The sequence below is a fragment of the Uloborus diversus genome, chromosome 2 (assembly GCF_026930045.1).
Source record: "Uloborus diversus isolate 005 chromosome 2, Udiv.v.3.1, whole genome shotgun sequence".
NCBI lineage: Eukaryota > Metazoa > Arthropoda > Arachnida > Araneae > Uloboridae > Uloborus > Uloborus diversus.
This window is the reverse complement of record NC_072732.1, coordinates 169,536,153-169,562,896: the sequence shown is the minus strand read 5'-3', so window position 1 is coordinate 169,562,896 and position 26,744 is coordinate 169,536,153. Positions and strand designations below refer to the sequence as shown.

General features: G+C 33.4%; 1 protein-coding gene across 1 annotated transcript; it reads left to right on the top strand.

Annotated features, from left to right (window-relative positions):
- The first annotated feature begins 1,130 nt into the window (after positions 1-1,130).
- LOC129216651 (homeobox protein caupolican-like) lies at positions 1,131-17,249 on the top strand. Its single transcript, XM_054850868.1, is given in 7 exon segments — positions 1,131-1,142; positions 2,902-2,996; positions 4,436-4,469; positions 4,471-4,596; positions 7,337-7,580; positions 10,533-11,219; positions 15,759-17,249. Coding segments are annotated over 7 exon segments (1,314 nt in total). The 3' UTR covers positions 15,875-17,249.
- The last annotated feature ends 9,495 nt before the right edge of the window (positions 17,250-26,744 follow it).

Here is a 26,744-nt window from a genome sequence, read left to right as displayed (position 1 = left end):
ACATCAATGCAATATGGAAACGTTTATCTCAGTTCTACTTTCTCTACAGTCGGAAGTATACTTTGAAAATAGGAAATGAGAATCGCTATAAACTAGGAACAAAGAACCTGAATTTGATGCTCATTAAAAACTGAAAATTATTTGCAGAAAATGTAAAACTTCTGTAAGAGCATCAGGACCTTGTAAAACATATGTAAAAACAGTTATATTTGATTGCTGGGACTTTATTTTTTAGACACACTTTACTTTGAAATAATATTTTTTTGTTTGATAGCTTTTATACACAATTTTCTATACGTAAATGTAAAGCAGTGGAAATTATAAAAGTTAAGATTCCGTTTTTTCTACAACTTCTAAACTATCAAAAATAAATGATTCATAGCTATTTCAAGCTTTCAGCGTTTGTAGCAAAAGAAATCGTTCGCAGATGCCCTGGAGAGGGTTCACTACATCTGTAAATAATTTGAATGCCAAGAGAGAAAGATGCCAGGAGACAATTGTCGTGCCGGCGTGATTCATCCTTTTCTGACACCATCGTCTGTGTGTGTGTGTCCTCCCCCTCCCTCATTACAATCTCTCTGAATTCCAATGGGCGTCACTCATCACAACGAGGGATATTGTAATTGCAGTGCGTCTGTCAGAATGGTTCGCACTGAAACACGCTCCTGATTGTCACGCGGCGTGATCACGGAATTCTTACCGCAAGCTTCTTGCAGAGAAAAAGAAAGTTCATCTGAGCAGGTGAAGACAGAGGATCGCGAGACAAGACCCCCTTGCACTCCTCTTTCCATGCCTTCGAAGTCATTACGAAGTGTCTGTTACTTCGTAGTTAAACAGCTATGAAGATGTTTGTCAGGGTGAAATATTTCTAGGTGTTTGCTGAAGTAAGGGCGAACTTCTTGTTAATGAGTTATGCCTTGCTGAACCATCCTTCAGAATGTCTCGGCTCCTTTTGGCAACTTTTCCTGCCATTAAGCTTATGCAAAACCTTTTTTTGGATCTTCTTTGAAATTAAAGAGACGAGTGCGTCGGATCTAAATTCGGAAAGACATTGTTTTATAGTGACTAGCTTAATTTATTTCTGTTTCACTACTTTGTTTCAAATTGATGTTGTCAAATAATTAGGCGCGATGTTTTATGAGGTTCTTGAAGGACGGGCAGCTGGCTAATTTTGCTACTTTGGCACCTTTTATTCAACCAAATAAAAGTAGATGAATATCTGATGTGCTGTAGTTGGCATATTCTCCACCTTTTAGAAATTTTCTTCAAGTTACAGAGTAATACGTAGTGCGTTTATTAACTGTTATGCTTCAAATGAAGTAAAAAACAATGTCTGAGTATGTTGGTCTGTGAATGTCTGAGGAGAGAAAAACGTAGGACGTGTGCCTTAAACAAGAGTAGAAGAGACACCTTGGAAAGGAAAACACCAGACAAATTTCTGCATAAAGCGGTGGCCGATTTTGGACTCGAAGTTGGCTGCGATTGCTTAGCAAGTCACATCTATTTTATTAGAGTTTTTAAGCAGCTTCAAATTGGTCATGGTGCGGCATGGCAAATTGGCATGGTGCATTGGGTTTCATGCGAGCTAAATACAGAAATTAATACAATCCACATGGGAAGGTGGCCACTGCTGCATGGGGCTTCTGAGAAGGGATGGTATTTGAAATGCTAGAGGTCAAATGAGAAATGATGAAACATTTCAAATATACTGATTACAGATATTTGTTCTGTTCCTCAAACTTGCATTTTGCTTTCCACCAATGGAGAAAAATATCGGTCCATGAATAACTGACTTTACTTAAGCTCTACTTTATGGACACGATAGCTTAGAACAATAAGTTATTTTAGTTCCAAAGTACTAGTGAATGTAAATATTATTTCTTGAACAATTATTTTCGAACCTTGTAATAAAATATTTGCATAACTAATGAAAAAAAAATAGATACTGAAAAGAAAACGACTTAAATTATTATAATTTTAAAAAAAAGTTCTTGTTAAAATTCACTAATTTCATGCATTAAAAGTAAGAAAATGTGTGCAAAATTAAATAATTGTGCAAAGACTTCCCATATTTTGTGCTCTTTGCACTGACTTACTCTGAATTTTCCCGAGGAGAAATTAAATCCTTTCGAGATTGTGAAAAAAAGTACAGAATCGTGTTGATAAACAATTGCAGAGTTATTGTATGTTTATTGAAGTTGAAAACATTATTTACATGAAGTTCAGTTCTGTGTACTGCCAAGAGAAAGTCGTACCTCAAAAAATTGAATTTTTACTATGAATAGTTTTCTCTCTTTTTTTTAAAACTACCTTTAAATTACTAATGGTGGATGTTTAAAAAAAAAAGCGTATTTATATTTATCAAAAACTAATGCGTTCAAAACGACATTTTGAGAGTAGATAAGGGTTAGAGAAAAATTGAGAATTAAAAAAAAAAAAAAAAAAAAAAAAAAAAAAAACGGAGACACAACCTTCTAGATTTAAAAAAAAAAAAAAAAAAAAAAAAAAAAAAAAACAGGACTAGGCCCCGATGGAAGGTCACAAGAGGCCACTGGACCGCCCACAAAATTCCTTATTCGGTATACTTTGACGATTCGGAAAATTTGGAGATATAGTTGCGTATTGCAATTTTAAAATGACCGAATGTCCCATACGTGAATACCCGTATTTTATCACTCGGCAAAATTTGGAGTTTCATTCGGCGATTTGAGAATTTCTGTCCTCCCAAAAATTTAAGTTCGGGGAGCCTCTGAGCAGGACTCATTGCAAATGCATAGCGTTCTATTTCTCTAAAAAGTTACTAAAGAGATTGCGATCAACTCTATTTCTCGAGAAAATATCTCTTTTTTATCTTCTTCAATAATCTAACATGTTTGCCTTTTTTTTTTTTTTTTTTTTCAGAGCACGGCTTATGGTATGAAAGACGCCGGGGATCCATGGAGAGGAATAGCTCCGTCAGCTTCATACTACTATGATCCTAGTCTTGCAGCATATGGGTAAGTGCGACAGCTTTTCGGTTGAATAGTTATCTGTGTCTGATGAAACATTTAAACTGACAATATATTTCATTCAGAATTTGTTCAGTCGTTAATTAAAATTTATAAATTCATATCACTAATAATTTTTGCACTTGGTCAATTCAGAAGTTGGGGTCAGAGTTAAAATTCGTTCATAATTCTTGGGCACAAGCCATGATTTTATCTCCTTATGTACATATGTACAGGATATTAACAGATAAGTTGCTGTGAACCAAACCGTTACCACAGAAAAAAAAATCTGGTTGTCCAATCAGACTATATTTACGACTGTTCTCCCCCAGAATTGTACCTCGTACCTAACATTGTACCTCCCGCAAATTCGCATCTAAAGCTGTGAAATGGCTCGAGATATCTGTTTAACGAAGAGGACTAAGTGTTTAAGAGAGTGCTATGTATGAGACGAAATACTTCTCCAGCTACAAAGTGAAAAAAAAGTAATAGTAAAAATAAATGAGTAAATGAATAAAATAAATAAATTAAAATAAATAAATAGATAAATGAATGAATAAAAAATAAAGAAAATAAAGAACAAAATAAATAAATAAATAAAAATAAATAAATTAATGAAAAAAATAACTAAAATTTTTAAACAATCAAAAAGGATTCTAGACTAATGTCTTCATAATTCAAGCGTGATTACAAAACATTCACACTGACGTGGTATATCTCCAGCCATTGAAAGACATTTTAAAATCTGGCGGACCCTCTTTTTGTAAAGAAAAATGAGTTACGCATTTACATCATGTCTTTAAGTGGCATACGTTGCTATAAAATTTTCACGTTGCTATGATATTTTCACATTTACATTTATGTGTCAATTAAAGTAAAACACTAATAATGACCAGTGCTTGTAGAGGCCACTAAAAGGTTTAAAGCGCACCAGTAGGGGGCCACAGTAAAGTATTATTTTTAAACTATGGGTGTACTACATTAATTGCCTCTCTTGAAACGCAATGAGCGTATTATAGCCCAACTCTTTTAATCGTCGCAATTTCTAAAATTCCAGAATTTCAATTTCAATTTTTGTCCATTTTTTTTCCAAACTTCAAATTTGACCCAGTAGTGGCTACTCTATGATCTGAAAACTCCAATAGTGGCCATCTGACATTCTCCCATCCAAATAATTTACACTACTTACTTTGAATTCAAATTACTGATGAATAAAACTAATTCAGTATGATAGTTAGATTAAGTACCCACAAAAAATCGCATTATTGTTGTTCATTTCTTTCTTCAAAGTATATAATTAAACTTGAAGTGGCCACTACTGGTGTTTTACCTTAGTTTAGATGTACTCGCAATAATGTTTTATTATAGGGTTATTTATAGTCATTTGTCAAGGAATCAACATCATTCTTTTTTTACTTGCTTGTTTGTAGACTGCTTTTCTACTTTAGGTATGGCGGTCTAGATTTTAATGGTGCTAGACGGAAAAAACGTAACTCGGGACTCAACGAGCACATTGAAAGCGTGGCTGAACGAGCACAGGAAGAACCCTTACCCTACAAAGGGAGAGAAAATCATGTTGGCGATCATCACCAAAATGACTCTTACACAGGTCTGTATACTGGCAATGTGGTGTATGTAGCGTTTACAGTTTGTTTTTTATTGCTATAATAGAAAACTGATTCAAAATTCAATTTGCCGTGTATTAAACTTAGTGTATTTTGGAATTATGAGTGAAGTTGGAGAAGTTGTGTTTATTCTTGCATTACCCAAGCTAAACGTTGCTGAATCTGCTTTGCATAAATGCTTGTCGAATCGATAAAAATGATATCACTTTAACGGTACATTATTAGTAAAGTGCTTCATGAAGTTTCTGGACATGCTCGTGCTGTTTCTGAAACGGTATTTTATGTGGGTGGTTGGAAGTTTTGGATTTGTCGAAATGTTTTTGATTAAGGCTTGTGTGCCAAATTACGGCCATGAGGACCAATTAGGATTAATTCCATTTTTCTATGTAACATATCAAAAATTCGTTAGATTGTGGTTTTGTCCTCATCAGAAAGTCTAACTGATGATAAAGCGAGCCAGCAAGCCATTTTTTTTTTATCAACAGGCAAAAGTGTAATGACGGTTATCACAAAAGAGTCTTGTTTCAGAATTGTCTGATCTAATTTGCAGAAAATTTTGTTTCTTCATGGTTCAGTGAAGTTTACAAGTAAAAAAAGAAAAGGAAAAAGAAAAAGAAAAAAACAATTGTTAATTGTTCTAAAAGATTTATTTATGTAATTGATGACCTCAAAAAGAAAAATTTCTCTGTGTCTACCATTTTTTCCAGTGATTTGAAAGCCCAAGAAAAGTAGAGTGTAATCCAATAAGACCATGATTGGTAAGGACTCTGCTGTCCATATTAAGATACTGAAGAGTCGAGTGGAGGATATGATTCAGTGCTGGATAGGTCCCACACTCTGTGCACGAACTGTGCGCAGAAGTGATTAAGAAATAAAAATAAATAAAGAAATAAAAGTAATAATAATGGTAATAAATTAACGACTTATTAGTGCCCCGAATGTGACGACTGATGTTTTCCTTCCCATTCAAGTAAATATGAAATTCTTGATAGTGTTTTTCAGTTTATCAAATGTATTTTTAAATGTTTTAATTTTTAAGTGTGACAGTAAGTATTTTTACTTTCTTCTATATCTAATATATAGGAGAAAGAATTGGATTCGTGCAAATTTTCGAATTTCGAATTTTGACGGATTCGAACGTTTTGAGGTGTGCTGAGTCCATTTCGACTATTTTTGGAAAATGTCTGTCTGTGTGTGTGTGTGTATGTGTGTCACGTCTGTGTGTGACCAGTTTTTTGTGGCCGCTCTACAGCAAAAACTACCGCATGAAATTGAACGAAATTTGGTACACATATGTGCCCCTATGTGAACTTGTGCCCATTGGTTTTTGGCGCGAATTCCTCCAAGGGGGGTGGAGCAATGGGACATTTTTTGAGTTACACGTGCTTGCTATTCCTCAAGAAGTAACTGGTGGAATCAAACAAAATTTGGTCCATATGTTGCCCCTAACAGGAGCAGGTGCTGATTCAATTTTGGTGTCAATAGCTCAAACGGGGGTTGAGTTATAGAACGTTTTTTGTCTTCAATTGTGACTGCTGTCTATCTCAAGAAATAACGAACGGAATCAAACAAAAATTTTTTGACAAGTAGCCCTTAGTGGGTATAAGAGCTGATTTTATTTTGGTGTCAACAGCTAAAAAGGGGGTAGCGCAATCGCCCGTTCTTTTTTTCCATTGTGAGTGCCCTATCTCAAGAAGTAATGCTACGATCTGGTTGAAATTTGGAATATATGTGAATCCATACGTAAACAGGCTTTGGTTCAATTTTGACGCCAATCGCTCCAAGAGGTGTTTTTTTTTTTTTTTTTTTTTTTGCGAATAAAAATAGTTTTATTAATGCAACAATAAGAAAGATAAATCGTAATAGATTGTCGTCTGCGTATTTCTCGTGATTTTAATTGTATGGAAATGATCGGAAATATTATCTTAATGATTTAAAATTTTTAACTGTTGCCATCTTATGTTTGTTAATAAATAAAATATTTGTAATTAATTCAAGTAAGGCTTTTAAAGTAACTTTCAATTTTTGCTCTTTGTTTTGTTTTTACAATAATTCAGACATTGGGATGGTCGTTAAGTTTTTGCATGTGTCATTTTGTTTTTGTTAGGAATATTGCTTCCTCGTCAAGCATGGGGAGGGATCAGAAAAAGGAAAAATATAGAAGAAAGTTTCGTGATGGCCACAACATACTAGTTAATTTTGGCGATTTTTCATTCATTTGACGGCACTTTTTCAGAGTTGGTCTAATTAGGGACCTCAGGTTCTAATAACGCCAGTTTGCCATTTTTTGTTAAACCGAAACATAATATAAACTTAAATTTGCACAAGAAAAGTTTTTTTTCTTATTTTTTATGAGACGCGTGATGAATTTACAAAGATCGGAGCAAATTGAATCGTAAGTGACCAAAATAATAGATCCTGAATCTTAGATTGGCCTTATGTAAAACACTTACCTTATTTTACCTCATTTAAGCCCAACAAAAAAAAAATTCTGTTTTTTTTTTTTTTTGAAGGCAACAATAACTCAAATTTAATGAACTGAATTTTGCAATTAAAGTTATAAAAATTGAAAACTGTAGGATGAGTTATATTAGGAAAAAATATAAAAACGATTTTCAGTGCTGAATAAAACCCAGACAATGATTCCATATTTCTATTAAAAACGACCTAAGCTTTACTACCTTGTAATATTTTGAGTTAATATCCTAGTATCTCTTATTTCAGGTGTCGACGTGGTTTGCAAACGCGCGTCGAAGGCTAAAAAAGGAAAACAAGATGACTTGGGAGCCCCGAAACAAGATGGATGCCGACGACGTTAAAGATTACGATGACGACGATGATAATGACGAGGACGCTTTAGACAGCAAGAAAGGAAGGGGCGAGAGGGCGGAACAGGAGTCGAGGACGACACGATGCGAGAGTGAGGACGAGGGGGAGAGGCGAGTGACATCATGTGACGGAGACACAAGTAAGCACTCTCGATAGTTGACACCGAATCACAAATCAAGGTCCCCAGTAAATGAGCTACGATAGCACTTAGAATGCTGGAACAGAATGCTTTTTTTTTTGCTCTTTAACAGGTACTACAGATTAAATCGGGTGAATGTTTTCAGTCTTGAGTGCTACAATGTTTTCGCTTATTTTTTATCTTTATAAGTTGCGAAATGAAAGTCTTAAAGAATCTACAGGGCCAAAATTTTCGATATAGTTTTAATTATAATTTAAATACACTGGAGTTTTTGAAAGTTCATGAAGTTATACTGCATTTATGACTTTATTTAGTTACTTTGAATGAATCGAAATTCAGTTTTTTATTAACCTAAGACAGTGATTTCCAAACTTATGCACCACGGCTTCTCGGAGAGCTGTAAAATTTTTTGGCTTTCATGCTGTCAACGCAGAGTGTCCTTATCCTTAATAAATTTTCAACAAAACATGGAGCCGCTGATATTATAGCAGTTTATCATGCGAAATGAGTTTTATATTTCTGTCGCAATTTTTGCATTTTAAAAATATGGTAAAATAACCGATTGATTTAATTTCAATTTACACTGATAACAATCAATAACTTCATAATCACCTAGCCAACTTTCCTTCGTTTATGTTAAATTAATTCAGTCGATGAATTCTTGCAAATTTAAGAATCGAGATTTTCTTTCTTAAAAGGATAACAGAAGATATTGTTTGGATATGAAGTAGAAAATTTCATAGAAATTAAGTGATTCGGATGTGGGAGGAGTTACCTCGTGAGAAAACGCTCATCTATCTAAAAATTGGACTGTTCAACTTTTAATTTAATATCTAAAATTACTGAGATAATTAATTAATTATAGCCCATAGCATGCGACTAAACTTCAGAGTGAATTTTTATTTCTAAAAACCATAACAGGAAACATTGACACGCTTTTATCAATATGATCAACTATATTTCGGACAATTCTGATAAGAAAGTGCATATCTGCATAAAAGTTGAATTTTTCAATTTTTAACATGATCTCTATTAAAAACCGTAGGAATTAATTTGTGCACAAAGCCTGGGCCAAAGCTTAAATACTGGGTTTCTGTTTCAGAATATAAGAACAGTAATCGCTGCTAGGTTATGATTTTTTTTGATCGATTTCAGTATAATATATATAAAAATATATATCTTCATGAGTAATCGCTCACCTTTCTAAAATCTGGACAGTTCAAATTTTAACATAATTTTTACAAAAAAAAAAAGAAAAAAAAAAGTGGGGTAGTTCATTTGAACAACAGCGTGCAGAGTCAATGTAGAGAGAGAATTTTCGTTTCTGAAATTTATGACAGGAAACAACAGGCAGGTTATGATTTTATCGAAATGATCAAATTCATTCAAATATAGTGTCGACAATCCTCTTGAGAAACGCACATCTACCTGAAAACTGGACCATTGAATTTTAAACATGATGTCAACAAAATACTGCGAGAATTAACTTGACCAAACATCATTCGGTTGATGCAAAGAGAGGAATTTTGTTTCTGAAAATCATTGCAGGAAAGACTGTCAGGTTATGATTTTATCGAAATGATCAACTTAATTCAGACAGTGTGCTGACAATCCTCAAGGGAAAGTGCATATCCACCTGAAAACTGGACGGTTCAATTTTTAACGTGATCCCTACAAAAGACTGTCGGAATAAATTTGTGCAAGCAGCATCCGACTACACTTCATTTGCATGTAAATGAAAACGGTCTGCCGGCGAAGTGATCATCTGGCCCTTCCCCCAACCCCCCCTCACTACTTTTAGATCTCTCTTCCGAACAAATTCCCGGCTGGCCATATTTATTAAAACTTCCCTCTCGTCTCTCTTCCGCCATTCTTAGGCTAATCTCCCATTTCTTCCTCCTTTAACGCTTTTTTATGGACAAGTTTTGTTTTTTCATCGCCACCCTTGTCCTCATTTTCTTCCCTTAATTCATTACCTAATTACATTTTCGCCCTTCTGGAAAACGTTTTAATTTATCTTCCGAGATTTTATTTTCATTTAACCTTCCCCTTTCCCCACCGCCATACCCTTTACATCCACTTGTTGTGTGCTTAATTATGCGAAGCATTAGAACCTCACGCGGGAAATTTCACCCCGTAGCTCGTGGCCATTCCAGCAGCGGCTGCTGCTTTTTTTTGCGTTATATGGATGTATATTTAACAGCTAATGTATTTCATTTAGCTCCGTTGATCCTGTTCAGCAAATTTAATATCGCTATTTTCAATTAATGTGGCAGCAAGAAACGTAGCTTCAGCATTTGGGCGGATGACAATTCCAGCTTCCTTTTTTTTTTTCACCACGGGAAGGGCTTCTTTATGAGGTAAATTTGCAAGCTGCGAAATTGTATCAATAAAAAATTATTAAAAAAAAATCTTCTTTTTTTTTGAAATATTCATAATAAATTATCTTTTAAGTAATTTCAGAAATTTTTGTGAAGCTTTTTTAAAGCTGTACAATGTGAAATCCGCTTAAAATTAAAACCAACGAAAACACATGATCCATATTTTGAACGCAAAAGACGATTTTTTGCACTTTTCTTGTTTTGTTGTATTCAGAGTAAATCATTGTATACACAGCGATCGCTATCAACGACATTTCAATTAGGTTGTTCATAAGAAAAAAATTCATGTAATATTTTATTATTATTTTTTAAAAACAAAGTTTAAGTACAGTAAAATTTTATTTGTAATGAAATGTCAATGGTTTCATATAAAGGCAGCGAAATGCTAAATAATTTTCAACACCCACTCTGGTGGGTCTTTTCATTTTTTTGTGCAGTCCTTAAAGATGCTTCTCTAGAATATTTTCAAAAATTTATATATACGGTTAATTAAAACATTAGATAAAAATTAGTCGAAAGTAATTTACAGTTAAAACTTGATTTCATGGTTTAATTTGTCTTTTCTTTGCAGTTGACAGCGGAATTCATTATACGTCCGCTAACCAGTTGACTGGCCGCACCCCTTATCACTTGCTTCAGCAACATCGTGATAAATTAACCAATGTAGTGTCTCAAGGCACTGTTGACAGTGAACCAAGGGACCCTCTGTTACCATCGTCGGAATTCACCCCAACGGACAGTTCATCTTCACCGAACTTGCCAGACATACAAGCTCTCATGCGAAGCTCTCCCATCGAGTCAAATAAAGATAGATCGAGTTCCCACGTTGACCCTTCAAAGAGTGGGAATGTGCCACCAGAAGATGTGGATCGGTCGAGCAATAAACCAAAAATTTGGTCACTAGCTGACACAGCCACCAGCAAGAGTCCTCCGCCACCACTGTCACAAGAAGCTTCCTCTGGAGGCATGATGGACATGTTGGGACATTGTGGTTGGTTCTCAGTCAACCCGTACCAGGTTACTGCCAATGCTTCTTCTGGATTCAGTGGTTATCACACCACTGCAGCTCTTCACGGTGGACACGGGAGTTCTTGCTCATCCGGTCAGGGCTTCGTTCCTCCGCAAACAGACACCCCACCTCAAACGCCTCCAAACATGAAAGTTTCTTCGACACTTGGGACGACTGGATATATCAATGGAGCAGGCTCTCACCTTTACCAGTCAACATCTGGAGTCAGTCTCAACTCTACAGTGCAAGGTAGGTTGTGTAACTATTGAGAAATTTAATGGTACAAAACATTCAATTTGCAGTATTCATTATCAGAACATTCTGTTTTAATACATCTTTTGATTATACCAGCTACGTTCCATCATTGGGTGCGTGACATCTCGGAAAAGATTTCCGTAAGCACCCTGCCTCGCATTCTAGAGCAAATTTTTATTATCCCATACTGTTTCTGGCTTAATATTATTGTATCAGCACAGAGCTTAGAAATTTTGGCGACACATGCATCCATAAGTAATTTAAAGTGCTCTTTTAGTTAGTAGTAAAGCTAATACAAGGTTACTCTAAGGGTAGGTGCAGACACCCTTTTCTATTCAGTCTGTTGATTTATAGTCGTGGATTTAGGGCTGACACTAAATCGATTGCATTTTTTTTCTCTGTAAATTATATTTTTTAGATATTAATCTTAATTTGATAGTCTTGCGATAGAGTTTACAGTTTTGAATAGAGCATAGTTTAGTGAAAAATGAAAGTATTGATAAAAAACAAACTTTTAATTTGTTTTCGCGGAATCAGAGGGAGAAGTCAATTGCTGCCAGGAATTTTTGAAACATAATTTAAATATACATTTAAGTATGCATTGAACATTTCTCCCAGTAAAATATAATGATTATATATCCTTGATCCAATTCTCTGGTAAATTTTGAAATGACGGGTCCGACACCCGCTATGCAAAAAGCTACTATATAACCACAAATTATTCAATATTTTCAGTTCTCAGCTTCAAATAAATAAATAAATAAATGAATAAAATAAAGTAAAAATAAATAGTGCATCTTTTTGACGTAGGATACATCATAGCAATACACAAGGCCTGATTATTGAATATTTTGGACAAAGGGTCTTTAAATAGTGCAATCGACGAAAGTGCTGTAGAGTTGCAAACGAACAACCTTTTTGCTATTACATTTGCTACAGGCTAGAGTGCACTGATGGCGTAAGCGAAAATGCGAAACACTAGACAGAAGGGAAAAAAAATCTTATTTGATGAAAAAAGTCATATTTGCTACACACTTTTTATGATCCTCTTGATTTTAAACAAAAAAAAAAAAAGAATAATATTTTGTAACACTTTTCTGTATGGTAAGTAGTTTTCGGGACTAGGGGGACCATAGACCGAGCTTCATGGGCCTAATGGTAAATTAAGTCCTGCAGGGGTGGATACAGACAAGCGTTTTAAGGGGGGGGGGGAGCTGAAGCATATAGGGTTTTGAGTACGAAAAGCTTCTGAAACTGCTTGAGTGTTGATTAAAAGCGTCAAATCGGCCAGAAATAAGGCGTCTAGTAGAGCACAAACGTAACTAATTAATTTCATAAGCAATGAAAAGAAATAGTATTTCAAACATTTACTCCAAAAAATAATTATTTGATTGAAAAGATTACTTTGTAATGGGGTTGTTTCCCTTAGTCAAAAGTATTACTTTTAGTCACTAAAATTGATAGAATAAGCAAATAAAAATAATATGGAGCAAGGAAAGAAATTTTCATTTTCCCCAAGGCAAATTTTTCAATTCATTTTTTAAAATGTCCGATTTTGAAACTAAGGCGTGGTCTTTATGACGTCACAAATGATGTACTTTGGCGCATCTGTCTACCGTGTTTCGACGTTATGATAATCTAGAAGCAAATTAAAAATTGCACTCTACGCTTGCTATCAACCATATATTTGCCAATACATGTGAGTAAAGAAGCGAATTAAATATTGTGCTTAGCGAATGGCATCAGTGAATGGCATTTCCTCATTCGTGATGTCATCGCTAAAATCGTAAACAATGAAAGCGCACCGATTAATATTTTTTAAATAATATTAAACTGAGTCAAATTATTTAAAAAATGGTCAGATCTTATGTTTTTAAACATGCTCTTTCAGAAAAAAAAAAAAGAAAGAAAAATACTTTTAAAATTTCGGAAACGACCCCATTGTCTAAACTTTTACATTTTACTCAAAGTATTTTGACACAATGTGGATGAATAATATTGCCGATGTTTAGGAGATGGGGGGAGGTGTCATGAACCCCATGACTCTCCTTTTGAATCCCCCCTGAGGCCCTGGCTATGCTCATCACCTTGAAAAATTAATTCACATATTGTCCTTTTGAAATAAGTTAATGAAATAAGAAAATATTTTTCAGTTTATAATTTTTGCGGAAGTTTGAGCAGTTTTACCTATTTCGCCTAAAACAGTCTATTTACATGCAATTCTGGTATTGAATCTCGTCTTGGCACTGTTTCTAATGAGTCACGTTCCTAGATAAGTGTCCAGCTGCCAGGTTTAATCTTTCAGCAGCTGCTCCTTCTCCTGTGTCAGTTCTGATGACATCGCGACAAAGATCGGCCCCGATAGTGGCGAATGCTGTCATAATCAGCAGCAAACTCACCTGTACTTTCTCTTTTAGTTTGCGCAGACAAATTTTCAATTGTTTAAAATGAAATCTAGGAATTTCTATAACCAAAGAATCACGAAGGATAATTTGGACTACAAGCAGGAAATGATTTTGGGAGTCTATGGTCCCTTGCTACTCCCATTCAAACATGCAATAATATAACTAAAGGCATGAATGTCATGATAAAATGTAATACAATAGAACTATACCTGTAAAAACAACTGGAAATACCAACAGGTAAACACAGGGACTGATTACTGAATAGGCCAACTAGGCCGTGGCCTAGCCCCCCCCCCCCCCCCGCCCCTTTGTAGGACCCCGCAAGTGGTAAAAATTGTTTTAGCCAATGGCAAAAATATTAAGATTTCACAGGCCCCCAAACCTGTATAACGCCACTAATAAAAGTGTTTTTGCAATTTTATTAAATGCCTTCAAAAAAGAGATGGCTAACCGTTCATACTACTGGATCAATGTTCTTTATTGTTGATACATCCATATCTTCCTATCGGAAGAACTAATTTTTTCATTTTTTTTAAAGAATGATTAGTGGACTAATGTAGGTTGTCCGTACCTTCGTTTGGCAATATTTGCTCTTTAGAATAAAGTTATGGGTCAAACACCATTAGATTTTAAGTAAATGAGGACGATTTTCTATGATGGTATTTCGTTATCATGTTATGATTAATGAAACTAATTAATTAAAAAAAATGGTTGTCATGAAACAGAAATACATAGTACCTACTTATAATAAGAGTAATTTTAGAAGAGTTTTTACTATAGTTATAATAGGATTGAAACAAACCTGAAATTCCTCAGTCTCTTTGCTCTAGTTTTCTTGGATCCATGTCAGTAAGCTTTAATATTCGACAAAAGATCATTTTCCTTCTTGTGCTGCAAATAAACAACATTTACTTCTGATCAGCATTCTAAACGAAAAATTAAATAGTAAGTGTTGCCACTCAATATATTTATCTGAAAAATAAATTGAAGCAAAATTAAATTAAATAAAATAAACAATTTCGAGTAAACAGACGATAAATAAAGATTAGCTACGCTTAATAAAATTTTAAAGACGATTGACCAGGTTTTCGTTAATATCATAGACTAATAATAAGAGTAGACCGAGCTATGGCAACCCTTTTGCTGCTCATAAACCAAACCATGTGACTGGTGGATATCCTAGCAACAGCGGGCGTTAATCGTAGCAGACGATCAACGCCAGCGCGAAATAAAATAAATACGAGTTGATGGAACACGGAAGAATGATCTTTTATGGAGTCCGATTTGTAAATTTGTTATTCTAAGTTGTAAATATTTTGTTAATATAGTGAGTTTTTCGTTTAGATATTATTGAGCATTTTCTTTAGTCAATTTCAATAACTCTCTAAGCAATAAAAGATGCAAGCGACCAAGAAGAATCAGCAAACGGTAAGATTTTTACCTACAGTTTCAATTTAAGATACCGATTAGTACATTTTTGCGTTAACGCAAACCGTTTACGCCATTTCGTTCACGCCAACGCTGACAGCTCCAAATGAAATAAAAGTTACCGAAAACTGATCAAAAACTATTACTAATGTCAAAATAATGCATAACTAAAAGAAAAACAGTTCAATCTCTGCACCTGGAAGTTTTTTTTAATGAAAACACATTGTCTTAAAATACATGTCGAGTGCCAAACTATAGATAATGCTGCCATCTAGCAACCATGCTGCCAAAGTCTTCGCCAAGCCCTTCCACTAGTCACATGATACATCTATGAACCAATTTTCTTCATCAGCAAGAATGAGAAAGCTCGGTCTACTCTTATTATTAGTCTATGGTTAATATTCAAACAATATGAATTAAGTTAACCGAAAAAATAAAAGATCCTTGGTAGGTACCGATACAGAAATTCTAGTGCCAACCGCTCAAAAGGTTCACTCAAGAAGGACGGTAAAAATATATTTTTTTTTTGGCTGCAATACTGATTTAATTTTTCTGTTAATAGTATTACTATTACTTCTTCTAAAATATTGCTCATTGTTAATTTATATGTGTTTTATAGAGAAACCGCATTAAAATACAGTATTTTAAATACATTTTTGATGCCGATGTTTTTAAAAGTTCCATTCTTTCTTTTGTACAGGAAGCAAGACTGGTGGTAGTTATTCTTTGTCAAATCATGGACGAAATTACCGTCAAGAATCGGCGCCTGAGGATTATTCCACGACAGGACATTTTCGATCGACGAGTTTGCAATAATTAACTCATCATTTGAGTCGACAAAACATTTTCCGAGCTTCCAACCAAGTTGAAGCCAGTTTCAAACGACTTTTGAACTGGAGGTGTAGAGACAATGACTCAAAGAGTAAGATAAAATTCATCCAACCCCGGTTTCTGCAATTTCCTCCTCTTAGGAGATTAAAAACTAAACCAGTGTGTTTAATTGTAAAAAGAAAAAGCATTTTCCCCATTGCAACTAAAACCAGATACAAGGATATTTCATCGTTCTTCTTGTAGCTACCCCACTCTGTAAATATGTCCGAATGGTGTTGTTGCACTCAATTTAAGCAGATGATTTCAACTTAAAAATAAGAATTTACTAAGGTTAATGAAATACTTCATCTTTTGAATAAGGACTCAACAACTGCAAGATATCTTACATTTGACAGAATATCAAAGAAATTTTTATAACCACTTCGCAATATTTGAGCTGTTGAGAGCAAAAGTGGTGTAGGTCCATCAAACAAGGCAAAAAGAAATTTTTATAACCACTTCGCAAGATTTGAGCTGTTGAGAGCAAAAGTGGTGTAGGTCCATCAAACAAGGCAATTGAACGATTTAGTATCCGCTTTTGCAAAAAAAAAAAAAAAAAAAAAAAAAAAATCTGCTTTTTTGTTTCAAGATTACCATTTATCGGCAAATGATTGAACACACAGACTTACACCACTTTTGCATTTAATAGAATGAGGTTAAAACTAATTTATGACAGTGGAAGTACAAATTATAAAAAAAAAATTGACTTACACCACTTTTGTATGAGGCAGAATGAGGTTCAAATGAATTTCTGATGGTGAAAATAAATTAAAAAAAAAAAAAAATATTGACCTACACCACTTTTGCACGAAGTAGAATGAGGTTAAAACTAACTGCTGATGGTGAAAATAATTTATGAAATATTGACTTACACTGCTTTTTCCTGAAGTAGAATCAGGTTAAAACAAATCTCTGATGATTAAAATACAAATTGTAAAGAAATTGACATGCAACACTTTTGTTCTCAACGGCTCGTTTTATCAAATCATACACCAAATTGATCGTTAGCTAATACGACATCTATACCATTAGTTCATGTATTTTTTACAAGAGTGCTACAGCAAAAACTGTCTCAGATTGTGTTAGATAAAATGTCTGCACTAAATGCTCACGGTTGAAGGGAGCTTAAACTAGTTTTAGAATGATTTGTAATACCTTTAAAATCTGAAGATAGATAGTGACAAAGTTTTCCAATCGCTGCTTGTATTGTTATTTTAAAAACATGCGTACACAGCATACTGTGTACGGAAATATTAGTTCCAACTGTAATTCCTTCAGCAGCCTGCTCTTGTGTTCCAGAATCTGCTGATTATGTTGGCAAGTAAACTCACCTCAGATTAACTGGTTTAGCTCTGATTTTCAACAAAATCTTCTCTCCTTTTTGCTTCTAGTTTAACCTTTCACTAGTAGGAAGTTATATAGCAGTTAAAAATATAAGTTACGATTGAAAGCGCGTGAATCCAAATTATTATTAAATAGTACCTTTTTAACTGATGCTGTAACAAAATGTAGAAACAAATTCAAGAATCATAAGTGTTACGTTTTTTCGAGTAATAACTAATTAGATGAACTTCGAGTATTACGGAATACCATCTTTATTTGTGAACTTCCCTCTGCATACAATATTATTTAAAAAGTAAAACTAAGACTTTATACCATTTTTCAGGAGTTGTGACTATTCCAGAAAACTTCTGGAAAATAAGACATACAAATTAAGCCCTTGCTGCATTTCTAAAAGACAACTTTGAACTAGACATATCAAACAAATATTTATTTCCTTAAGAATGGGACCACAGCAATCAAGCTTCTGTTTGTTTTTCTGTTGGAATGTACCTGGCCCATTGTATTTTATTTCATCGCCCTGAAAATTCTATTGCCTTCCTTTTTTTGGACGTCACTGAAAACTCAGCTATAACTATTTCGCTATTTGTTTTGATGAAAATAAAATTTCAACGCAGTAATGAAAGAAGAAGCAAACGAAAGCGAAAATTTTACTTTGCCACACACATCACCAAATTATCGTCAGATTTGACGCCAAAATGAGATACCAAATGTAGTGTTAATTTATTTAGTGGAAATATTTTTGAGGGAATTCCCATAAACTATGTGTCAGGGAAGTTAACCACTCTATCTGTCGAGATGCATAGTGATATTCTCTGTAAAACTATCTTTTCTGCATCGATTCGCAGCACCGCAGGAGATATTTCACAAACGTTAAACTAGTTCCACCCTATTTAATATATATAAAAAATTAATCAGATTGAAATTGTAAAATATTTACATAAAAGTTGTAATTCATAAAAATATATTTTTCTTATGATGGTGGTCAGAGGTTTTTTTTTCTTTTGTGTGACACATTATTACATATTAAAACTACTATAACTACATATTTTTTTCCAATAGTTTTTGAGGAAACGTAATTTTATGTTTAAGTGTTCGAGGCAGACCCCCTTTCCTCCAACAATGCGAAAGCTTTACTTTCAGCTAAAAGTTTTAATATGCAAGTATTATTTTAGGAAAGTTTTACAAAGTCAGACTTTTATATATATATATATATATATATATATATATATATATATATATATATATATATATATATATATATATATATATATATATATATATATATATATATATATATATATATATATGCTTTGGAAAGGATAAATGCATACGAATTTGCACCGTTGAGTTATACAGTATCTAATGTTTTATTCCTAAATTTTCGGGAGAACAACTTGAAACTGCTCATAATTCCTTTTGCTCGAAACGTAGATGCGTGTATATTTCCCCAATCCAGACACATATCCTACTTCACAGTGAATATTTTTGAACTGTATGGTAATCTCTGCATAATCCGGTCTCTATCTGAGGTTTGAATCTGCCAACAATGCAGTCAAACACTGTTGTGATTCTGTATAGGTTTATTTATTATTTAAAGTTGAATATTGCCGAAACGAAGTACAGTCATTCAGAATAACTTTGATCCATAATTTCGTTATTTCCCTTTTTTTATGGTTTTAGTGTAATTGTGTCTATTGGTTAAAAACAGAGGGTAAAACCTCTTAAGTACTGTATGTTTATCCAAATTGATTAACGATAGATATAAAAATCATTTAAAATGAGTTATCAACTTGTGTCAAAGCTATGATGTTATTTAGCGTAACCTCTTAAACCTCGTAAGAAATGTGATAGAAAAAAATTAAAAAAAAGAAAAAAAGAAAAAAAGGTTGTGCAATTTCGAACCAAGAAACTTAAATTTCTGTTTATTTATTAATTTCAAAAGACTCCCATAATTTATTATATTACATGCAATATTACAAATATAATGTTAGATAAGATATTTTAGCAGTTTCAAATCAGCTTTGAAGAGGAGTCCTCATTTTGTTCAGCGATATTTTGGGCGTATACCCCCGTACAGAACAGCTAGAATGTCTAAAATATATCATATAGAAAAAAGAGAAACGATTGCTGTGTAAAATATTGTTAACCTAATTAATAGTAAGCACAGAATATAAATAGAATTACAGTAAAAAAAATATTTCAATAAACATTCAATACAGTTATGTACTGTACTACTATGAAAAGTGAGATAATTAGTCAAATTTCCTAAATTAAAAAAAAAAAAAGGACACGCATTTTCTTCTGAACCAAAGATGAAGTGTGTTGTTTGGTTGCTAAATCTTGAACTAGAGTACACGCATTTCATCTCGGCGGCGTTCGGACTAAGGGCTTGGTATTAAAGAGGTTGTACTAAAAACATGAAGAGTTGCAAAGTTAACTGACATGGTTCAAAGTTTGCCTAAATGATTGTATTTGAAGATCTGTTCAAATGTAAAACAGCTTTGAACATCAAAATTTTATTTTCATCAAGGACTTTTAAAATTTCATCTTTGTTTTTAACAAAGTTTATTGTGAGTATTTGTATATATTCTCACAATGTTTGTGTAATTTGCTACATTGTTTCTAAGTTCTAGGAAGCTTTACTTGACTCTTGCAATATACGTGTAAAATGATTATATTAGATTCTTTAATAGATTGCTAATGCGAATGAAAATTCCTTAACACTCTTGACGGAAAATATGAAAACTCTTACACATCGTAAGAAGAAAGCCAATTTGTAATGCTTTCCCACCTAGGCATGGTATTTTAACATCTCTTTTTCAATAAAATAACGAGTGATTTTTAAAAACATCAACACTTGTTTTAAAGATATACAATATTAAAATTTAATTAGTAGAAAAAAATCTATATGCCTGAAAAGAAAATATTTCCTTTGTTATGCAGTAAACATGAATTTATTGTTACATTTGTTATTTATTTATTTATTTACTTATTTAAATTTTTCATTTTACGAAAATACTTTTTTCTAAATAATTTGAAACAGATATTTATGTTTGTAATACATAGATATTTTGAACGAAATAATTTTTTCTTTACAATGCCATTTTTAACATCTATATTCATCTTAAACTCGTGGAAATTAGAAGATAAGAAAATTTATTTTTATGTTTCTCACTAAATGATTTGAAGTAGTTCAGAAGAAAACTGTGGAAATCTGTGTAAATAATTTGTATACTATTTTAAGAATTATAAAAATATTATATTTTGTCTACTTATATTAAAATTCCAAGTGATTATAGAAATGAGACAGAATTAAATGGTTTCACTATTATTATTATTTCCAAGAGTAAGTTATTTAATTGCAAGTATTTCATTTCTATTTTGACACTAAAAAATATTTTAAATGGATATGTGATTGATTTAAATTTGTGCTCAACACATATCGTGTAAGCACGTTTTTTATGACTGAATTGTAAACTGACTAAGTTTCGGATAAAATTAACCGAAAAAAAGGAAATTAATAATGATATTTATTTACAAAAAATAAAGTTTTTTTTTTTTATTGAGAAAAGAAATTGCATATTTTTTTTCCTGGAAACAAAACTAGAAAAAGGAAATACGCATGTAAACTCCTATGATAATATAATGTACTATGATAAAATAATTTGCATTTAATATAGATTCCAAATTTGCAGGAAATATAACTTAAAAATTATTACATTATGAATGATACAGTACAACTTGTAGATTGGAATCATTTTTAGAGATTAACAGAAAATTATTTGCCGTTCGCTAGTTGAAAATCCATAAATTAAATCCTATATCCTATCACTACCCAAATGCTCTACAGTTTTCTATGTCCACCAAGCTCGTAATTGCCTACTAATATATTTTTCCATTGCCCCTTTAGACGAGATGGTACCATTCTCTTTGTATCATTTTAAAATTATTATTGTTGCTAAATTCAGTCACCGTTATTCTGGCAAAATTCAACCGATAATACATACACTGCATAACTTTCGGTGACAGTGGTAGTAATCCTGAAAAGGTCTTCAGAAAAATGCAGCTTAGGGTTAAGTAAATTAAATCACTAATAAGTTGGCTCCTTTGCATAAAAATAGTTATGAACTTTATAAAAAAAAAGAAATTCAATTTATCAATAATGAAAGTTGCTGAATCAATTCACCATTAAAGAAAAAAATTATCAATGCATGCGCGGACAGCCCGGTTATCACATACAGAGACTGCAGTTTCGTTCTTATTAGAACTCATCAGTCTGGGTTAGTTAATAACCGAGCTGGAGACAGATGTCATCTCATTGAAGCTGAGAGCGCTATCAAGCTGGTAGATAAAGCAAATTTATCTCATCAGCGAGTGTTCGCAGCATGGTGCGATTCGAATTGTGAGTTGAAGGAGTCGTTGATCTAAGTAGGAATTGACAAAGAATTTTTTTTTTAAATGTATTACTTGTTTAAAAATCTAACTACAAGGAAACTATTTTCCTCATATCATTAATCATTAGGGACATACCTTCATAAGTGATTATCTGGAAATGCAATACAAGTCGATAGATGTGTCATAAATTAAAGCTTTAGTTGTGGCAGCAGTTGGTTGTTGAAAAAAAAAAAAATCTTCTCCCGATTCTGACATAATTTACTAATCTTCTCTCAGTATCACTCGCCTGTGATAGCTTTCATGTAAACATTTCACTCCTATCAGAAATGTCTTTACTCAAAAAGTGTGTGTATTATACTTTGTAAATATTATATTTGTGACTTCGGGTTCGATCCCATTGTCTTTCTATGAAGTTTTTTCGCTCATATCATTGTAAATAACAAATATTTAATAAATCACATTTCTCTCTCCCTCTTTGTGTCTTTCTTTGAATCACGCGTGTCAAGAATTGATACAAAGCAGATTTACTTCATCTGCTGCAATTTACTAAATTCAATGTATGGATGTGTTATTGAAAAGAAAATGAATGTGGAATCGCGTACACCCGATAAAAAGGACATAAAATAAAATCCAGTACAGGCGCAGGATTCAGAGCTGAGGAGTCAGAGTCGAAGTGTCGGAGTTGGACGGATTTTGGCGTAAAGGAGTCGGGAGCAAAAGTTTAAGAATTAAAAGAGTCGGAGTTGGCATTTTCCCCCAAATCCCGGACCAGTACTAGTGGAGTTGGAGTCAGACTAATTTTGGGGTAAAAAAGTAGGAGTCGGAGCCGAAGACTCTAAAATTCCCGGAGTTGGAGCCGGAGCCCGTCATTTTTCCACCGACTCCACAGCGCTGGAAGGATTAAACGATTCTCCTTGTGAAATAGTGTTTAAGAAAGCCGGTTTGCTCCACCAATAACAGATATTGGCATTGTGCCAATGTAAGAATTACTCCTTTTTCAGCCCAAACATAAAATAATTCGTACAACGCACCCAAACCTTTTATCAGAATCATATTATACTTCTCATCCCAGGGTCTAACGTGCGAACCACAACGGTGGTTCTACCAGCTGGGTGAGGTCCCAAAAACAAATCAATTTTTTTTGATCCAGACCAGGAACCGAGCAAACCTAAATCCATCACCAAATAGAGGTATTGATTAGAACTGGAAACTTGGAGGATTTTTCGACCAGGAAAGAGTTTACTTGCTCTAGTCACCATCAGCGCAAACGGACAGCTTTTGAGCAGCTAACATCAAACCCGCGACTTTTCAGCCACGCTTTAGTGATCGGGGTACCTCCACCCTTATCACTTTTTTGTGCAGAGGTTCCGAAACTTTTTTCGATTCGTTACACCCTTTGAAAAATTAGAATTTTCTCACGGCGGCAACCTATTCTATATCTGTTATATTATACATATTGATAACGTGGATACTTCACGGTACCCCTCGCCTTTCTTTGAGACATTGCAGGGTACCGCAACATCCGCTTTGGGAACCTCCGCTATAGTGCATACGGCTTGCGTTAGGATTCGTCTTCTGGTGGGGAAACTGCAATAAAATTCTCAGCACTATCGACATCCACGCTTTAGTACTGGCACATGAAAGACTGGGGGCTATATTAAAGGACACTGTTAAAAATGCAGGAACGTTTTTAAGGTAAATATTAGTGAAAGGAGGTTTCATAGTATAGAAAAATTTTACAGCAAATTACACCGGAAAAAGTAAGGGGGAGTTTAGATAAAGAGGTTTGAAAGTCTTCCGCAGGCATTAATGTTAAAGTACGTTGATCTGCTAAAAAACGACATTAAAAAACATTTTTTTTTTGAAGTGGTTCCAAGACAGATTTTTTCCGACGCAGTCTTTTTTTTGTTACCATCTCTCTAAAAGGAAAATTAAAAATAAATGAACAAAGAAAGAAAGAATGCTTAACATGCTGTAAAAATACAGTTATTAGCAAAATTTTTCAATAATCTTTATCTTTACTAAAAATAAAGCTGAAAGTCTCTCTGTCCGGATCTCTCTCTGTCTGTCATGATCTCTGTGACGCGCATAGCGCTTGGACCGTTCGGCCGATTTTCATGAAATTTGGTACAAAGTTAGTTTGTAGCATGGGGGTGAGCACCTCGAAGCGATTTTTCGAAAATTCGATTTTGTTCTTTTTCTTAATTTTTCTTAAGAAAATATTTCCGAGCAAATTATCACAACGTGGAATAGTAAATTACGAAATCATCATAAGGTGGAACCGTAACATGGGCGAGCCATTTAACATAGCAAATTGGCGAGAAATTTATCATCCATTATTCGTTAATACATATTCGAACCAAATGACCTTTTAATTTTCTCCTACGGGCAAAGCCGTGAGGGTGTCATTAATAATTAAATAAATTTTAAAAGCAAAAAAGTGGCGTAATGAAATGGTGGATGGCTGCGCTCGCCAGCTTCTCCCGCATAATTCGAACAAATGTTATTTGCTCAAAAGATGTTCCCTTAAACAGCTCTTGACCTCGTTTAATATTTTGATCGTTAAAATTTTTGGTTATATTTCCCCTCCACGGAAATTTAAATTCTATATAAAACCTGATCTAATAGGTGGATTTGCTACAAATAAACTTTATTACCAAGATTTTTTTGATGTAGAGCATAAACAAGAAATTGAAACGTATTTAAATTTCACATATGTGCTCTGATCTGCGAAATTTATTCTAATATGAGATCAGCAATCAAGTTCGTTTTTTCTTTCTTCTTGTTTTTTTTTTAATTTTTAAATTTAAAAATTTGTATGTTAGTTGCTTAAAATGTTTTTCCAAAAACGTACTAGAAGAAAATCTATTGATTAGATCGGGATTAATATGACATTCAAATACCCCCGTACAACTAGATGCTAATTTTTTGATAAGATCAAAACTAAGGGAAGAATTATTTAAATCAAACGATCACTTTCATCATTTTTTTTATCGTTAACCTTCATTAAATTAATTATTTTTTGACTTCATATTGTTCTTAGTGGTATTCATAATAGAGTAAAAATTATAAACGATTTTAAAATGATATATAGATAAGTCGAAACTCGAACCTCCTATTAGCTCACGCAAACAGAACTACTTCCTTGGATTTCTTCCACTTTCAATGAAGTGACGTATAATAGCAAGCGTGAGCCTAAAAGAGGTACTAAATTCTTTTGAAACTATTAATTTGTTTCCATTAATTATATAACTTCGATATAAGAGAAAATTTATTCAATCGGGAATCAATCTAATATTTCAGGTTTCTTTAATAATATTGAACAAATGAAAAATGGAAGAAAACCATTGACTAAATTATCGTTTGGGCTGAATACTTTCACTCATGCAAGATACTAAGACGCCAATGTATATAGACTACTAGTTTGAAAAAAAAAAAAAAAAGCAATCTAGTTATTTGATCACACGTTTTGTGGAGAACAATATAGGAGAAACAAGAACTAAATGATATTCAACAATGAAACAGCAAGGGCTTGTAAATGATAAACAAAAGGGATTTTTTTTATAAAAATCTTTTCTTTATTTTCAAAAACTCTTTCAATTTCACAGCAATTTGTGTAGCAATTGTACAATATTTAAGAAATGAAATAATTAAATCTCGTACTTTAATTTGTTCAAATTCATTGTTCTTTGTTTTTTTTCCAGGAAGGATAACATAAATCTAGTTTTGCGCCCATTGTCCCGAAAAAGCTAGTGACTGTCCTAGTTAAAACACTTTATGTGTTCTTGGAAACTATTTTTCCTAGATGAAGAGTCATCCTTGCATAAAAATAGTAATGATCTCCAAAGTTAGTTTATGTTGCTCATATGAATTGTAAGGCAAAACTATTTTGTAGCATATCAAGACTTACTGCTTCATTGTATTCTTTCTTATATATACAGTCGACTTCGGCTACAACGCGATTCAACTTACGCGAAATGACTATAACCCGAATTTTTCAAGAGTAACGAATTTTTGAGCTGACACGAATTCCACGTCCACAACTCGGGGTTTTTTTTTTGGAGGGAGAAAGTAGCGACTTCCTTACAGACTACTAAATATTGATTTCGCCAATGTTATTACATCCCTTTAGCATCATTGATAGTGCAAGTTCCCACTGTTAGTGCATCAAATAACCACTCAGCATCTTTCACTTATTTCGTTTTTCATTCTAAACATTAAAGTTGATGAAATATAATGGCACCTTAGTGCGCTGTTTCATCTAAAGTTTTTGAAGATGGAATGAAAAAGAAAGTTTCTGACACAAAAAAATAATAATAAGATGCTCGATATGCTTGAACAACTACAAAACGTCGATGGTAGCGCGACAATAAGTATGAGTGAATTTTCCATACGTACAAGTAAAAGTCAAAACAAAAAGATATCCTTAAAAGTTCAGAACTTAGTTTCTATATTGAAGCTTATAGAGTATAAGCAAAGTAAGTATTATGAAAATGGAAGCTGCTCTTGTGACGTGGATCACAGAGATTAGGAAGAGGGGCTGTTGTCATAAATGGAAACGTTATAAAAGAAAAGGGGGAAGCAACCGTATTTAAAAATGTATTAAATAAGAATCTGATCATGGAGCATAAATCATCATTTTATTATTACTATGCGTACCGTGTTGTTTTACTTTATTTTTTTTCCCTCCCACCGATCATTCATTTTGTGCAACTTAAATTATTTATGTTGAATAAAACAGCGAGCTATTTTTATTTTTTAAATACAGTAAAAGTTCAGTTCTTTATTGAAGAAGCTGTAATGTATAGTATAGTTGAGGAGTGCTCTAAAGCAATTTGAGGGGTGTTTACAAATGCCTGAAAAAATTTGGTATGTTTCTAAAAAATTTGAAAAACATACATTTTCTACAACGCGAAATTTCAACTTACGGGAGCAGTCTTGGAATGCATCCCTCGCGTAAGTCGGGACTCGACTTAAAGCAAAATGAAACATACCTACGGCAAGCTATGTCAACCAAATATGGTCTAGTCATGATTACAGTTCAATGAGTTTGTGTCAGTACCAATGGCATCTTTTA